Here is an 18,740-nt window from a genome sequence, read left to right as displayed (position 1 = left end):
GATAGGGCTATATCATCATTTCTTTAAAACATCAGACAGATGCCCCTAGTGTGGCAGTGTTTGGGGCGTCATTTGTCTAAGCAAAGATAGGACTAACTTCCTATTTGAAAATTGGCTGATTAAAAACAAAATGAAGACATGTCAGTATGAAATCATGGAAATCCATTCCATAAATAAACCTTAAAATTAAAAAAAAAAATATCTGCCTGTGCCTGATACTCTAATCTGTGCTCAAAAATGAAGAACATATTATTAGAATCCAGTGTTTTTGTCAGAACTGCAGTGTCTAATGAGGTGGCCACTGGCCACAGGTGACTATTTGAAATTAATCATACGAAATTAAAAATTACCTTCCTCACTTGCACTAGTCACATTTCAAGCGCTCAAGAGTCACACGTGACTAGTGATGACTGTTGGAGCACACAGGTATGGAATATTTCCATCATCACAGAAAGTGCTATTGGACAACACTCTCTTAGAATATTCAGTATTCTTCCTAAAATATTGTTACTTTCTCAGAACTTTCCCCAAAGTAAATGCTCCTCTTTAAGTTCTTCCCCCAGGAGATTAACATTAATGAAGTTTGGGGGAGAAGAAACAGACTAACAAGAGCTTTCTTCCAGAGAGCTATATGTTATTTTTTTAAGTTGAATTTTATTTTATTCACTTATTTTTATACAGCAGGTTCTTATTAGTTATCTATTTTGTATGTATTAGTGTATATATGTCAATCCCAATCTCCCAATTCATCACACCACCACCACCCCCCGAGAGCTATATATTATAATGAGGTTCCTCCTTTGCCTACTCTCCAGGATTGGGTGAGTGTCTAAATCAGCACTGTGCCCGACACTGGTGACTCAGAAGTGATTACGACACGTACTCTGCCCTCAGCTGCTTACAATATCAAGGTAGCTATTGGTTAAAAAAAAAGAAATCCTTGTGGAGAGGATGCTGCATTAAAAAACTAGTAATCTACAATAGTATTTAAGAAATACTGGATACATGAAAATATCTTTATACCTTATTTTCCTTAAAACAGAAAAAAAAACTATCCTCTGGAAAACCCATTTATCTTATTCTCTCTTTTTTATTCTCAATCATCCATATTCTTTTACTCTTTTCAAAATGCTAATTCATTTCTTTCCCTTAGGATTGATTCATTTTAAAACTTCTGATTATGTTTTCTTATAAATTTCCTTATAAAAAAACTATATTTCATGCTTTAAAATAAATTAAGGTAATAACAATTAGAAATCTAAATTGCCAATGAAAGTTCCCATCCATCAGAAATTATCTAAAGTTGTGAATGGTACAGGATATAAATGTCAATATTATGTATAAACATTTAATGTATACTCATTACATGTATAACATTTAAAATGACTATTCTGGATCTTGAAATCTAGAGGTTTGTAGGAATTTTCTTCTTTAGGTTTATTTCCTTCTCCACAGGACACATATTTCTAAAGTAAGTGGGATAGTTAAAAGTTTTTGAGAACAGATAGAACTAGATTTCAGACCCTGTGCTGCTGAGTTGGGGTAACCTTTTGACTTGTTTGAACTTCAGTTCCCCCATCTATAAAGTGGGATTAAAACTACCTACTTTGCAGTACTATGCTTTTATTTTAAATTTTCAAATATAGAGGCATTTATCAGTGCCTCATGAATGCTAGACTCTCAGCAATGATTAGGTTCCCCCTACCCTGCTGTAAAGACATCTTTAAATTCTTGGTTGGCTGTGATTCGCTGCGTCTTATACAATACCTTTGGCATGACAGTTTTTTCTATGGAATGAATATAATAGTGACAATAGCTGATATTTATCAAGGGCTTAGTCTGTAACAAGGGCTGTATTTGAAAAGTGCTTCCCGTAATGACTTTATTTCTTCTCAACAGCAACCCTAGGAAGTGAGGAAGGTAATCTCCATTTTATAGAAGTAACAGAGGCTCATGGGGATCCAAGAGCTTGTCCGTGGTCGTCCCTCAAACACCCTCGAGTCTGTCTGGCTCCTCTGTCCACACTTCACAACCAGGAGAGACTATGCTAGATGCATTCCAAAAGCCAGTGAACTAAATGCTAAGAGAGTGAATTTTATGGTATGTGAATAATTTCTCCAGTAAAGCTGTTATATAAAACAGTTGCTGGATTTGTAGTGATTAGCAAGTCAGTATAAAGATTAGCTTTATCTTATGATGAGCTTTCTCTCTCTCTCTCTCTTTTTTTTTTTTTTACATTTTTAAAGGAAAACACTGCACCAAGTACCCACTCTCAAAACAAGTCTATTCCCAATGTCTACCAAGAAAAACTGCTATGATTCTAAGGGTCAGACAGCCTGAAGAAGGTGTGTATGAGAAAGTGACATGCTCGCTATAGGCCAGTCTTACCAGGTCAAAGAATGAGACACTGGAAGCATCACAGACTCCAATCATTAGCCTGAAACCTATTTTTTTAAAAAACTGATTAGAACCTAGGAGAAATTAAAAATCCATAAGAATACCGAAATAATCTGGGAGAAGACTGAGAGAAAAGAAAGGGTACGAAAATAATGATTCCAAAAATAAAAAGTGAACGTATTTTCTTAAAAATGCTCTGCATGCTTTGCATGCCTTCCATTATTATTTCACTCCCTCCTTACACATTTTTGACTTAGAAAACTTTCTTAAGCTTTGGAGAGATTGATACAGTTGATTTAAGACAGAGAATTATCAGAAGATTTATACATTAATATGGGGGGGTGGAGTTTGTTAGATTAAATGGAACTTCATGCCTTAGACGCAGAAAACAATAAATGCTGAGGAACCCGATTCCCAGTTTAAAATACAAACGTGTGAAATTCAAGTACTGTTTCCTTTAGTCTAGCCATTCCTTTGATTTCTTCCTGCAGACATTCATAGAAACAGGGATTCATCGTAATTACCTTCATCCATGCCATTAAGTAATTCGGTTAAATCTTCATTTTTACTGTCAAATTGATGCTCCTTCCACGTTTCACCATTTTCACTTCGAAGAACAATGAGTTCTCTCTCTTTTCCTCTCATAGACCCAAAGTGAGGGATTTCCACGATGACAGGGCTGGAAAAAAAAAGCCACATTATTTTGGTATCAAAGGAAATAGGTTTATAGTTTCATACTTTTAAAAGTGTTTCATTGACAGTATTCATTTGAAAATCAGAGGTGCCACTAAGGTTGGGAATGATTTCAAAGCTGCAGAATCATTTGCTAATTAAATAATATATTAGAAGCCTGAAAACATGCCATCATTCATTCATTCACAAACAATTCTTGGGGGCCTATCATATGTTAGGCATTTGATTTAATAGGGGGAAAATATTCAGCACACGTAAGTAATTGAGGAATTGAAAGTTATTAAATAGACCATAAGAAAGAAAGTTGGTCCATTTTTTAAAACATAATAGTATAGTGTATTATACAAAATGCTCATGATTTAAAAGGACACAGTCATTTCTTTAAAAAAGAAATTCTGTAAATTGCCTATTTTGAAAGATTACTGATTTTTTTTCCCTTAGCAAGAAAACAATCAATATAACAATCCACTCCTTCCAACGGTCAGTTTTCATAACTTTCATGGCCTGTATAGTCAAGACAGTTTCTTTGATTTTTACGTTGTGAAATGGGCAGCGTAATTTCCTAGCTCTCGTAGGACTGCATAGGAATTAAACTTTCCGAAAAAGCACTGTTGGTTTGAAATTGTCATATAATGATCTATTAATTTTTGACAGTGTCCTTTTGCAAAAGAAGGTGAAAAAATGGCTGCAAATTGAAGATAGCCAATCAAGCACAGGAATAATTTTGTTAAATTTTGAAGTAGGATAAATGCTAAAAAAGATGAATGGAAGTAAGCAGACCACAATCACACACAGTTTATGTAGTTGGATTGTGCAGCTTTATTTTATGACATTTAAGTAGACAGTATCATTATTCTCCTACAGAGGTTGTATGTAACCTCACCTCTTAGCCTATGTGTTTACGTACATGTGGTAACAGAAGATACAGGCTTAAATAGGTAATAGCATAAAAAGGGATAGTAGTTGTAATGACCAAATGACATAAATAAAAACATATTAATATTTAATTTATTACAAAAGCATTCACTTAAAATGGGATAATAAATATGAAAATTTTACTTTGGGCAAAATAATTATAATTAATTCAAATTAAGGGTTTGAAAATTTTTTTATAATCCCTTTATTTTTCAGTGGGTAAAAACAAAATCAACTATTCCTAATAGTGTTAGTAATTTCAAGAGTTATTAAGATGTTTACCTTAGTTTTTAACCACACCTGGTGATTAGACATTAAAATTTTCTTTTTTTGAAAACTAGATACAATCTTTGCAGGTTAATGCATCAGATACTGTCACTCTAAATATTTCAGGAATGTGGCTTTGTGTATGACATTCAACAGTATTGGAGAGGAGAAATGAACAAGGGTCTGGGACCAAGGTGAAAGCCAAGCAAAACTTTTCATAACGGGTTTCTTCATGCAGACTGCCAATGCAAACACACCAATCAGACAGATAAGCAGACAGACAAATACCAACACATTTCAGCTTAAACAGAACAAAACAAAACAATTTAATAACTTTAGTAGAATATGCTACCTGCTGCCTATTTGATTTTCTTTAAATATCTTGTATTCCCAACATTTTTTCAAAATCAGTTTACTTATTGATGACTTGTCCTTCTCACAGCCCATAAGCACTTTTTAAAAAAATGTAACTCCACACACACATATATATATATATATATATACAGGTATATATATATATACACATATATATCATTTACAGCAAATGTTGATTCAAAGCCTGCAAATATCTTCTTTTACACTGGGTTAAAATTAGACTATCAGTCTGTCTTAAAAACTGTCATCAGTTGAAACATTTCAAATTAAAGAAAGGTTCACAGAAGCACAAAGTTATGAAAGCAGAATGCTTGCAGTGAATTCCACATGCTTGAAAAGCACAAGAGAGGTAGCGGTGCTGCATTAAGTCAAGCCACTATGATTTTTTTTTCTTCTTTCAGTGACACACATCAACTGAAAGCATTAAAAACCGAAAATAAAATTAAGACAAGAATAAGACCATGGGTGTGACAGAAAAAAATTGAAAATGGAAAAAGAATTGTAGACATTCTGTATCTTGTCTATAAAGATCCTACCCAATAAATTTTGTTCCTTGAGGCCCAAGCTGCAGGATTCGGCTAACCAAGCTCTCGCCCTCATTTACAGGGGGAGGATTGGTAGGAAGGTGCAGTTTACTGAATAACATCCGTGCAGCAGGAAGAGAAACGAGAAGGGGAAACTGTGAACAAACTGTCCGTCACGACAGAGCCTGCCTTATTTGCACCCAAGTGCCACCTCAGAAAATAAATTTTTTCCTTTTGTAAAATACCATATCACAATGGATTGTTCCCCCAAAAATTATCATTAAAAAGACATGTACCCAAAATAGCCATTTATTCAACATGTGATATATAAGAGTGGTGCCTTGACTTCCGCGGGGGCCGCTGGGGTTCCGTGCACTCACTGAGCAGAGAACGTGCTTCTCAGTTAGTAAAACCTTTGGCCAGCAAACTGAGTTAAGGAAGTACCAGCCTACCAGCTTTTCAGAGAATTACACAGCTTTGTGACCTCTGATACTACGTGAATGCTGTACTCGACTGAAATGGTCCAACTCAACAGATTTAACTGTTAACTACTTGAGTTGACAAGGGTAAAGAAAATCAAAGATGTGGTATGAGGGCCAAGATGAAAACTGACAAAATGACTTACCCTAAAAATTGTGCCCCTGCAGGACCCATTTCTACCAGCCTACTGGCTAATCCCTCTCCTTCCACCATGGGGGGTGGGTTGGCCAGTTTATGTCTCTTTACCAAACGGCAGGTGATACGGGTGGGGGCAGTGCACTTGCGAGGAGGAATGATGATTCTCATCCCGTGGTGCCGGCTTCCCCTCATGGAGCCACCTCTTGCATCCACCATAAAGCTAACCAGAAACCTGCAGGGGGGAAGATCAGAGGCCAAATCAAGGAGAGACAGAAGCCATTTTCACAGCAAGTTTGGAAACTGAATGTTAAAGTGACAGACAAGGTAGCTATCATTCCCTCTCTTTAAGAATACATTGGAAGTGAATACAGTGGAGTCACATCAAACATGCATTTGACTTGTGAACTGAGCAAAACGTAAAACACGACACTTTATTTTTTGATGGTGCATGGCCTCCGAACAGAAGCCAACCACTCTGTCAGATGCTCAAACTGAAGGAAGAGTGACTGTTTCAAAGTTGGGATAAAAACTGGCTATTAAACGACTGTCTTGCATTTAAAAACAAACCCACTGCATGCGGTCCCTGTGGGTGGTTTAAGTTTACATTCAAGGGTCATTTTACCTATCAATGGTTTTAGCCATGTGCTGACTATGGAATCTCTCCCCCTCAACAAGTAAGATGACACTCCACAGTATGTCTTAAACATGTACAACTCATAAAATGAATGTATCTTTAATCATACCAACACTCTAATTTTTACTATTTTCACAAAGCAGAAAATAAGAATAAAAGCAGAAGGTGACTAAAGTTTTACTAAAGGCAATTTTGATGGAAAGGGGTTTAAGCTTTTCAATATCAATTTGGCTTAAAAACTGTTTAAAGTAACCTACACTTGAGTATCTGTATAGCAATACAAAAATGATTGAACAGACTTTTTAGAAAATACCTCTAAGTTATATAATTCTGTCATTGGCTGTTATATTAAAGCTAGGGAGGAAAAATTATTTGTCTGCATGTAGCTATGAAGATGTAAAGAATTAACTGTGTCATATTTGGGTAATATCTTTTTAAAAAACTTTTATTGAAGTATAGTTGATTTACAATGTTGTGTAAATTTCTGCTGTATAGCAAAGTGATTCAGTTATACATATATATATTCTTTTTCATATTCTTTTCCATTGTGGTTTATTACAGGATATTAAATATAGTTCCCTGTGTTATACAGTAGGTAGGACCTTGTTGTTCATCCATCCCATGTATAATAGTTTGCATCTGCTAACCCCAAACTTATTTGGGTAATATCTTGATTCCTATCATGTGTTTGTGAAAAAAAAGACCTCCGTGACTCCTCCCACCACTGTCACCAGGTTGTAAAGCACTCAGATGGATGTAAACCAATGAGCCCAACATATGGAAGAGTGCAAGTCAGAGACTGGGGAACAGAAACACGTATTTTTGCATTCTAATTTTCACATGTGAAAATACGCTTATTAGTGGAAGAGCACCAAATGTTGATATTTAGAAAATCGTTTGAATACCTACAGTATTTGGGCGGGGGGGGGGGGGAAGGGGGATAATCCCATCCATCAAAATCCTCTACTATCTACTCTTCTTTAAAAAAAGTTCTAACATCCTACAGATAGATTTCAGACCTTGCTTGGCGGTCCTAGCTGGAGACCCTTTCCTAAAGAGTGATGCCTCTTGACCTTGGAAGAGTAACCTCTTCAACAAGGCAGATGGACCCACCATCCCCATGGAGAGAGGCAAGAACATGGGGATCACTTTTCAGCCTATCAGATTTTCAGAACCAACTCTGCTCATCAGTGAGGTGCAATCAACTTCACACCCTTTTGCTCATTTTGGATTTAGCTGTTTTCCTCTGGATTAATTAATGGTTTCATATGTTTTTGATATCATTATACATACTTTGAGAGACAGAACCACTAGGATATTCAAAGTATGAGGGCAAGAGACTGAGTCTCTCAAAAACAAAACAAAACAAAACAAAAATCACTCCTCCCTAGTCAAAGACGAAGATACTTGTTCACTTGTACAAGTGTCCAGATGAATTGTCTCCAGTGTTGAATGATAAAAGGGTCACTTGAAACTGCTCTGGGGAGCCTATACTTTTTTAGACATACACATACTTAACAACTACTTTTATTCAGTAATAAAGACAATGTGGCATATTATAAGGAAGCCCAACACAAAAATCTGATCTTTCCCAGCTTCCAGTAGTTAAAAATCAACTTGTGCTTGGGACTAAGAGTAACAGAATGAATTAAAAATGATTCCAGATAAACTCTGGGTTTGAAAACGCAGTTGTATTAGTATTGATACAGATAAACAATGGAGTGTTTACACTGAGAGGGCTGTGTTTGCCCTGGCAACAAACAGCTGAGTCTCACTAATACAGATAATAATTCAGATCAGGTTTGTCTTGTTCACTGCTTGACCTACAGAGCTGAGCATAGTTCCCATACATAATAAGCACACAGTAAATGTTTATTGAATAAACCAATGAACAAAACCATTTTGTTAAGTGTGCTCAGAAACTGCCTAGGTCAGACTTGGTTACTAACACTGAAAAAAAATATGGAAAAAATATAGACATATATAAATATTTTATATATATAAAGTATATATATATATAAAGTGAAGGTAGTGTAAGAAGGTTACCAGTGTCAATGTAAAAATACCCCAGCTACAAAGAATATCAGAACCAAATGGAAAAACCATGGCTTAGAAGATTTTAATAAAATGGGAAGAATCTCTTTGTCTGTGTTCTGTGTAGCAACCAGTGCATAGTTGGTGCTCATTACTGATTATTTATTGTTCTATGGTTTTCAATTTTATAGAGCCAAAAGACTGAGGAAAGATGGGAGTAGATGTTTAAGCCCGATATTGAGTCCTATTATTCAATAGCATTATGAAATATAGTGATTTGTTTTCTAAACTCATCCCTTACATATTGTATGCAAAATAAAATTTCATGCAATATAACTTATAGAAACAAATGAAAAGGTGATATTTAATCATATTCATTGTATCTTATTAATATTTAAACTAAAGCAGGAATTCTACAAATGATCCTAAAACTAACACATGAATGTTTCTAGCTTTAGGAACAGCAGGATGACAAATGCTGATACACTACAGACATTGACACAATCTAACTGTGGGAAAAATTCACATAAATTAAAAATACAAAAAGGGATGGTTCACATAAAAGACACAGTTATCACCTTGAATCATACTGAGGAAGTGGAGAAGAATAGCTGCAAAATAATTTAGAAAGCAAATGGGAAAAATTAATGTAAGATAATTAGAAGCAAGCAACAGAAAATGTCAATGATAAGCAAAGGAAAAATAAAAACCATCAGAAAATGAAACCAAGGCATTTGGCATTTGTGGGACAACTTGGAAAAAGATTTGCCTTAAATGGCTATATATAAGCTACACCATAGACCTGGCATTAGTGAACTATTTCCAAGTGTATACCAAGTGTATATTTTCCTTTTCAAATAAGCCCAACTAGCTGCCATTACTTTTCCTTTCCTGCAAAAGTCTACTGTCTTCAGTGAATTCAAGGGGAAGGAGAGATTAGTTGCATATTCAAATACTACACTGCCTCAGTGCAGGGGAAAGCTCATTTCTGATTTTATTATCCTGTGATCCCTCAACTTCTCAATTTACTAAATTAAACCCTAGTGCTTTTCTTTCCTATGTAGAATACAAAGTGCTGGTTCTAGATTTTTGTCACATGGTGGCAATTCACCAAGTTTGGTTCAAAAAACTCTTCTGTATGTTTGCCCACTTAATGAACGTATTCTGGGTGTTTTATATTTTCCTTCTCAACTTTTTTTTTTTTGCTCTGTTTTTTGCTTTTGCAATTTTAGACCCAAATACATCTACTATAAATTGTGTAACTATTTTAAGCAGTTTAAAATGTAATATTACTATAATTAAAGCTTTTTCTAACTGAATTAAAGAAATGCAATATTAATGATTCAAAGACCACCATGTAGTTTATAGTTTATAAAGCACTTTCATGTGAATTATTTCCATTTAAATGACATTGCAGTGACTTGTTTTTCACAATTGTGGTGTTACAAGCCACAACTGTGTAAGAATACTTTAACCTGCAGCATTACTCGGAGTCTAGGACTTGTCCTCTGTAAAATGGGGATAATGAGTAAAGCCTATCTCAGTGTCATTTTAAGGTTCAAATAAATATTAAATAAGATAATACATGTAAAAGATTTAGCACAATGCCAGATACATGAAAAGCACTAGGTAGGTTAGCCATTACAATTTATTGTAATTGAAAGCAGCAAAAAATACTTCATAAAATATATAAGGCACTTCACAAATGTTAATATTGTTAATTTATTTAATTCAGAATTAAATAAATTGAATCTGCACTTGTCCTAGATCACCACTAATTTATGTCCTAAATGTCAATTTCAGAGGTGAAAATACTTTGAAATTTTCATCATCTTAATGAATTATTTCGATTCCATTTGTATGTGAATCAATTATCCCAAGTTTAATTACCTATAATAGGCTAAGAATCCAATATCTAAAAATACAATAATTATCAATTCAGCAGTTGAAGCAGGTCACCTTTTAGCTGCCTGCCTCAAATTTTGCTGACTAACAGGGCAGCAACAAGGAGCCTGTTTGATGTGGTTTTTACTATAGCACTTCCAGGGTACACACGTTGGTATATTCACTTTTTCTTTTCTTTTTAAAAATTCATTTATTTAAAAAAAATTTTAATTTAATACAACTTCATTATAATTTTATTTCAGGAAAATCAGATACTCAGAAAAAAACTTCATTTGAATAAAGTAAAATTAAGAGAAATGACTATATTAAAATTTTTTTTATTGAAAAGGAAAATTAGAGATCCAAAAGTAGTGCCAGAATAGCCAGGAAATTGTTATGCGCCAATACTTTTATTAATTTCCTTTCTAACATGGTGCTTTTACCAATAAAAATAGATATGCAGATTTGTTTAGAAAAAATATTTACTAATGATTTACAAATAAATGCCACATATACTCACTAATGAAGTCCTTTAGAGGATCAATATCTCATACATGTGAAGCTTGTCAGTATGAATTTATAACTGCAAATAGTAAGTGCGATGTTAATTTAATAGGAAAAGTGACTTTTTGGTTACTTACCCAGAATGAACAGGACTTGAGACAAGATTGACATTGTCCAAGGTGTCTGCAGCCCAGCTGTAATGTCTAAGAGAATCTGAATCAAATTCTCTTGTGAATGTTAGATGCTGAAATATAAAACGATATATTGTGTCAACAACCCATCCAAGACAGTGGTTTCTCTGTACGTACAAAATACACCTGTATGTCTCCACAGTCCAGATAGTCTAAAATTCAAAATAAGCATATATATATATATTTTTTTACAGTTGTCCCTTAGTATCCTCGGGTGATCAGTTCCAGGACACCCCCCACCCACCCATCCCTGTGGATACCAAAATCCGGAGATGCTCAAGTACCTTATATAAAATAACTAATGTCATTGGCCCTCTGCATCCATGGGCCTGACTGTACGTTCCTCCACAGGTATACATTGAAGTTTCAAGAATTAGAAATAAAGTTCATTGATACGCTGTATTATTTCAGTCTTTTAAGAAACCATCTTGAGTAACTGGCATGGCACAAGGAATATCACAGAAGTAATGCTAACCATGATTTTAAGTACTTCAACAATCTCTAAATTAATCTGACAATTGTAAGTTTCTTTTCCGAATCTCAAAATAAAAATAAAAAAATTCATTCTTGATGACTTCTGTTTCCAAGTGGGGTAGAGAAGCCAGCAGCAGCCTAGTGCTGTGCTAAGCACAACAGATAAGTGTAGAAATCATCTCTGCGGACAGCAGAGAACAGTTGAGGTGCAAAACTGAGGAGCTATATTTGGAGAGGTGGTTACCTGGAAGAGGTGAGCTTTTTGTTGCCATTTTTAACTTGGGGGCATTTGTCAATTACCAGTGCAGACAGAATTTGGGTTTTGTGCCTACAGGGGCTACCTGCTGGGGAACAGAAAAACCAAGGGAATTTTGGTGGATATTTGGGTGGCCTCAAGCATGTTACAGATTTCCGTTCAGAACATTTGCTAAATTCTGGGGCTGGGGCTTCCCTGGTGGCCCAGTGGTTAAGAATCTGCCTGTCAGTGCAGGGGACACGGGTTCAAGCCTGGTCCAGGAAGATCCCACATGCCATGGAGCAGCTAAGCCCGCGAGTCACAACTACTGAGCCCGTGAGCCACAATTACTGAAGCCCACGCGCCTAGAGCCCACGCTCCACAACAAGAGAAGCCACCACAATAAGAAGCCCACACACCGAAACGAAGAGTAGCCCCCGCTCACTGTAACTAGAGAAAACCTGAGTGCAGCAACAAAGACCCAACACAGCCAAAAATTAAAATAAATAAATAAAAGGCTACAGGCTCTTTGGTGGGGCTAATGGCGGACTCTGGGAGGGCTCACGCCAAGGAATACTTCCCAGAACTTCTGCTGCCAGTGTCCTTGTCCCCGCAGTGAGCCACAGCCAGCTCCCGCCTCTGCAGGAGACCCTCCAACACTAGCAGGTGTCTTCAGTTTGATCAATCAATGAGCACTGGTAAAGCACCCATTAATAACATCAACACACAGCAACAGTCAGCTCTACCCACCACCAGAGCCTCCCATCAAGCCTCTTAGATAGCCTCAACCACCAGAGGGCAGACAGCAGAAGCAAGAAAAACTACAGTCCTGCAGCCTGTGGAAGTAAAACCACATTCACAGAAAGATAGACAAGAAAGCTGGAGTAGCTATACTCATATCAGATAAAATAGACTTTAAAATAAAGAATGTTACAAAAGACAAGGAAGGACACTACATAATGATCAAGGGATCAATCCAAGAAGAAGATATAACAATTATAAATATATATGCACCAAACACAGGAGCACCTCAATACATAAGGCAACTGCTAACAGCTATAAAAGAGGAAATCGACAGTAACACAATAATAGTGGGGGACTTTAACACCTCACTTACACCAATGGACAGATCATCCAAAATGAAAATAAATAAGGAAACAGAAGCTTTAAATGACACAATAGACCAGATAGATTTAATGGATATATATAGGACATTCCATCCAAAAACAGCAGATTACACTTTCTTCTCAAGTGCGCACGGAACATTCTCCAGGATAGATCACATCTTGGGTCACAAATCAAGCCTCAGTAAATTTAAGAAAATTGAAATCATATCAAGCATCTTTTCTGACCACAACGCTATGAGATTAGAAATGAATTACAGGGAAAAAAACGTAAAAAGCACAAACACATGGAGGCTAAACAATACATTACTAAATAACCAAGAGATCACTGAAGAAATCAAAGAGGAAATCAAAAAATACCTAGAGACAAATGACAATGAAAATATGATGATCCAAAACCTATGGGATGCAGCAAAAGCAGTTCTAAGAGGGAAGTTTATAGCTATACAAGCCTACCTCAAGAAACAAGAAAAATCTCAAGTAAATAATCTAACCTTACACCTAAAGGAACTAGAGAAAGAAGAACAAACAAAACCCAAAGTTAGCAGAAGGAAAGAAATCATAAAGATCAGAGCAGAAATAAATGAAATAGAAACAAAGAAAACAATAGCAAAGATCAATAAAACTAAAAGCTGGTTCTTTGAGAAGATAAACAAAATTGATAAGCCATTAACCAGACTCATCAAGAAAAAGAGGGAGAGGACTCAAATCAATAAAATTAGAAATGAAAAAGGAGAAGCTACAACAGACACTGTAGAAATACAAAGCGTCCTAAGAGACTACTACAAGCAACTCTATGCCAATAAAATGGACAACCTGGAAGAAATGGACAAATTCTTAGAAAGGTATAACCTTCCAAGACTGAACCAGGAAGAAACAGAAAATATGAACAGACCAATCACAAGTAATGAAATTGAAACTGTGATTAAAAATCTTCCAACAAACAAAAGTCCAGGACCAGATGGCTTCACAGGTGAATTCTATCAAACATTTAGAGAAGAGCTAACACCCATCCTTCTCAAACTCTTCCAAAAAATTGCAGAGGTAGGAACACTCCCAAACTCACTCTATGAGGCCACCATCACCCTGATACCAAAACCAGACAAAGATACTACAAAAAGAAAATTACAGACCAATATCACTGATGAATATAGATGCAAAAATCCTCAACAAAATACTAGCAAACAGAATCCAACAACACATTAAAAGGATCATACAACACGATCAAGTGGGATTTATCCCAGGGATGCAAGGATTCTTCAATATACGCAAATCAATCAATGTGATACACCATATTAACAAATTGAAGAAGAAAAACCATATGATCATCTCAATAGATGCAGAAAAAGCTTTTGACAAAATTCAACACCCATTTATGATAAAAACTCTCCAGAAAGTGGGCATAGAGGGAGCCTACCTCAACATAATAAAGGCCATATATGACAAACCCACAGCAAACATCATTCTCAATGGTGAAAAACTGAAAGCATTTCCTCTAAGATCAGGAACGAGACAAGGATGTCCACTCTCACCACTATTATTCAACATAGTTTTGGAAGTCCTAGCCATGGCAATCAGAGAAGAAAAAGAAATAAAAGGAATACAAATTGGAAAAGAAGAAGTAAAACTGTCACTGTTTGCAGATGACATGATACTATACATAGAGAATCCTAAAGATGCCACCAGAAAACTACTAGAGCTAATCAATGAATTTGGTAAAGTTGCAGGATACAATATTAATGTGCAGAAATCTCTTGCATTCCTATACACTAATGATGAAAAATCTGAAAGAGAAATTATGGAAACACTCCCATTTACCATTGCAACAAAAAGAATAAAATACCTAGGAATAAACCTACCTAGGGAGACAAAAGACCTGTATGCAGAAAACTATAAGACACTGATGAAAGAAATTAAAGATGATACCAACAGATGGAGAGATATACCATGTTCTTGGGTTGGAAGAATCAATATTGTGAAAATGACTATACTACCCAAAGCAATCTACAGATTCAATGCAATCCCTATCAAATTACCAATGGCATTTTTTACGGAACTAGAACAAATCATCTTAAAATTTGTATGGATACACAAAAGACCCCGAATAGCCAAAGCAGTCTTGAGGGAAAAAAACGGAGCTGGAGGAATCAGACTCCCTGACTTCAGACTATACTACAAAGCTACAGTAATCAAGACAATATGGTACTGGCACAAAAATAGAAACATAGATCAATGGAACAAGATAGAAAGCCCAGAGATAAACCCACGCACCTATGGTCAACTAATCTATGACAAAGGAGGCAAAGATATACAATGGAAAAAAGACAGTCTCTTCAATAAGTGGTGCTGGGAAAACTGGACAGCTACATGTAAAAGAATGAAATTAGAACACTCCCTAACACCATACACAAAAATAAACTCAAAATGGATTCGAGACCTAAATGTAAGACCGGACACTATAAAACTCTTAGAGGAAAACATAGGAAGAACACTCTTTGACATAAATCACAGCAAGATCTTTTTTGATCCACCTCCTAGAGTAATGGAGATAAAAACAAAAATAAACAAATGGGACCTAATGTGCAAAGCTTTTGCACAGCAAAGGAAACCATAAACAAGACGAAAAGACAACCCTCAGAATGGGAGAAAATATTTGCAAACGAATCAACGGACAAAGGATTAATCTCCAAAATATATAAACAGCTCATTCAGCTCAATATTAAAGACACAAACAACCCAATCCAAAAATGGGCAGAAGACCTAAATAGACATTTCTCCAAAAAAGACATACAGATGGCCAAGAAGCACATGAAAAGCTGCTCAACATCACTAATTATTAGAGAAATGCAAATCAAAACTACAATGAGGTATCACCTCACACCAGTTAGAATGGGCATCATCAGAAAATCTACAAACAACAAATGCTGGAGAGGGTGTGGAGAAAAAGGAACCCTCTTGCACTGTTGGTGGGAATGTAAATTGATACAGCCACTATGGAGAACAATATGGAGGTTCCTTAAAAAACTAAAAATAGAATTACCATATGATCCAGCAATCCCACTACTGGGCATATACCCAGAGAAAACCGTAATTCAAAAAGACACATGCACCCCAATGTTCATTGCAGCACTATTTACAATAGCCAGGTCATGGAAGCAACCTAAATGCCCATCGACAGACGAATGGATAAAGAAGAGGTGGTACATATATACAATGGAATATTACTCAGCCATAAAAAGGAACGAAATTGGGTCATTTGTAGAGACGTGGATGGATCTAGAGCCTGTCATACAGAGTGAAGTAAGTCAGAAAGAGAAAAACAAATATCATATATTAACGCATGTATGTGGAACCTAGAAAAATGGTACAGATGAACCGGTTTGCAGGGCAGAAGTTGAGACACAGATGTAGAGAACAAACGTATGGACACCAAGGGGGGAAAACCACGGTGGGGTGGGGATGGTGGTGTGCTGAATTGGGCAATTGGGATTGACATGTATACAATGATGTGTATAAAATTGATGACTGATTAAAAAAAAAAAAGGGAAAAAACCCCCCAAAAAAACCACACAAAAAAAAACAACTATGAACGGCAACTAAAACATTATAAACAAGTTGAGAAATAACAAAATTGGTGGAAAAAAAAAATAAATAAATAAATAAAATAAATTTAAAAATAAATAAATAAATTCTGGAGCTGTGCAGAACAGGAAGCTAAAAAAACTAACCAGAAAATCTCTGAAAGGCATAACAGAGCTTTTGGGCAGTTTCATGAGAAAAAGATTTAGAGTGTGAGACTTGGAAGGGGAGGGGACCCAAAGATCATACCAGAATTTCAAATAAGGACCCTGAAGGGCCAGGGACAGACCAGAGGTAGCCTGAGATTTACCAGGGCTGCGAACCAGCCTCATTTCAGCAAAATCTTGATTGGATGAGAAGAATCAGCCACCACTCTTTGCCTAGCAGAGGGATGGTGAATCCTCTTTGAAGGAATATTATCATCACTGGGTGTGTCGTGTCTACAAACTTGTTTTTATACATCATGTCCGGCATGCAATGAAAAACTGCCAAGCATGGCCAGAGCACACGAACAAAAACAGAAAAAAAAAAAAACACAACAAACCCAGATACTATAAATAGACTCCCAAGTCATCCTACATTTTGAAGGAAGTTAATAAGAACTTTGATTATAGTTATCATAATAACTATGATTAGTATGTTTAAGAAAATAGGAAAAAAGATAGAGAAAAGAAATTAAAAGGTGGATGATTCAACAGAGGACTGGAATATACGTAAGAAAATCAAATGGGCCTTTGTTCAGTTCTAAGTATAATGTCAGTTCTTAAACACTATAGGAAACAGGGTTAATATATGGGAAGTGTTACTGGAAAAATATAAAAAATGAAGGGTAGATTTTAAAAAAATTTTATTTTATATTGGACTATAGTTGATTAACAATGTTGTGTTAGTTTCAGGTGTATGGCAAAGTGATTCAGTTATACGTATACATATATCCACTCTTTTTCAAATTCTTTTCCCATTTAGGTTGCTACAGAATACTGAGCAGAGTCCTCTGTGCTGTACAGCAGGTCCTTGCTGGTTATCCATTTTAAATATAGTGGTGTGTATATGTCAAGGGTAGATTTTTTTAAAGAATGGAAAATACAGAAAATAGTATGAGACGTAGAACACAGTGAAAGGTTTTAACGTGTGTGTAATTGGACTCTCGGAAGTAGAAGAGGAGAATAAGGTAGGGGCTATGTTTGAAGAGAGAATGGCTAAGAATGTTCCAAATCTGATGAAAGATATTGGCTCACACACCAAAAACGAAATCAATCTCAATTTTCGTCCTTCTAAAGATCTGCTTTCTACTGAAATCCCAGTAAAATGAGTCAAGAATTCACACACACACACACACACAGGCAAAGAGAATAAGAGGAGACAGCAGAAAAACAAGGATTGGTTGAAAGTCTCTCTAAAGAGTGATCCGATCTCCATAATCCCCTCACTGATTTATCAGTTGCCAAATAACTCAGCCCCCATCAACCTTGGCAGAAATCTAGAGGCATAGAGACCAGAGGCAGAAGATTAGAAGGTCAGAGGCACCATAATGAAAATGGAGATTAATTGAAAGTTTATGTAATGAATGTTCAGACCCAGCCTTCTACCTTTACTGGTCTCCCAGACAGACAGTTAGAGACAGAGCCTTGAGGCAGAAAATGGGGAGTCTTCTCTGGGATTTTCCAGTGAAATGTCCCAGACTTATTACTTTAGTGGAAATCACAGATGCTAAGCCCTCAACCACGCAGAGAGCATCCCATAAGTTTAGTACTCAGTCATCAAAAGGTACCCCGAGCAGTTGTCTCTGGAGAGGAGAAGTTGGGGGCTGAAGGTGTATATGGGGATTCTTTTTGTAATCCTATTGGGTATGTCTTGTAAAAGAACATGACTTTTTTTTCTTTTCCCCAAATGGAGAAGGACCTTTATTTGAACGGTTAATTCTCACGTGTTGCAACAGCCAAAGATCACCCGGCAAAGAATATTCTTTGCCCAGAGTGTTGCAGACAGGGGAAATCTTCATGTGCCTCTTTCCTTTTAAACACCAGATCCTATGGCCAGGCCAAGATATTTGAAAGCAAATTGTGAGCCCGTCTGCCAGCTGGGGGCCCGCTGAGACAAAGGGAAGATGCTCGCTGGCCAGGAGACCCTTAATCCAGTCGGAGTGACTTTAACACATTCATTTCCACGCTGCTTGGACCTTTCCTTGAAGATGCTACTCCAAAAAGATCTTTCCTGCTTGCTATCAGCTTAGTCACAGTTTTAGATTGAGCTATAGCTCATAGGTTGCATAAATCTAGGCCAGCTGAGGGG

The 18,740-nt window shown here is 36.3% G+C and overlaps 1 protein-coding gene across 10 annotated transcripts in view; it reads right to left on the bottom strand.

The window, feature by feature from the left end:
- Nucleotides 1-18,740, bottom strand: part of ANK3 (ankyrin 3) — a 685,538-nt gene that overhangs the window by 69,992 nt on the left and 596,806 nt on the right. For all 10 annotated transcript variants that reach the window (XM_061181623.1, XM_061181653.1, XM_061181663.1 and 7 more), the window contains 3 exons: nt 10,983-11,089; nt 5,797-6,021; nt 2,922-3,076 (listed from right to left, as the gene is read on the bottom strand). In XM_061181623.1, the coding sequence (XP_061037606.1) occupies nt 2,922-3,076; nt 5,797-6,021; nt 10,983-11,089 (487 nt within the window). The remainder of the gene's footprint in view (nt 1-2,921; nt 3,077-5,796; nt 6,022-10,982; nt 11,090-18,740) is intronic.

This window comes from Eubalaena glacialis, chromosome 1, assembly GCF_028564815.1.
Source record: "Eubalaena glacialis isolate mEubGla1 chromosome 1, mEubGla1.1.hap2.+ XY, whole genome shotgun sequence".
NCBI classification, from domain to species: domain Eukaryota; kingdom Metazoa; phylum Chordata; class Mammalia; order Artiodactyla; family Balaenidae; genus Eubalaena; species Eubalaena glacialis.
This window is presented reverse-complemented; position numbering and strand designations above follow the sequence as displayed.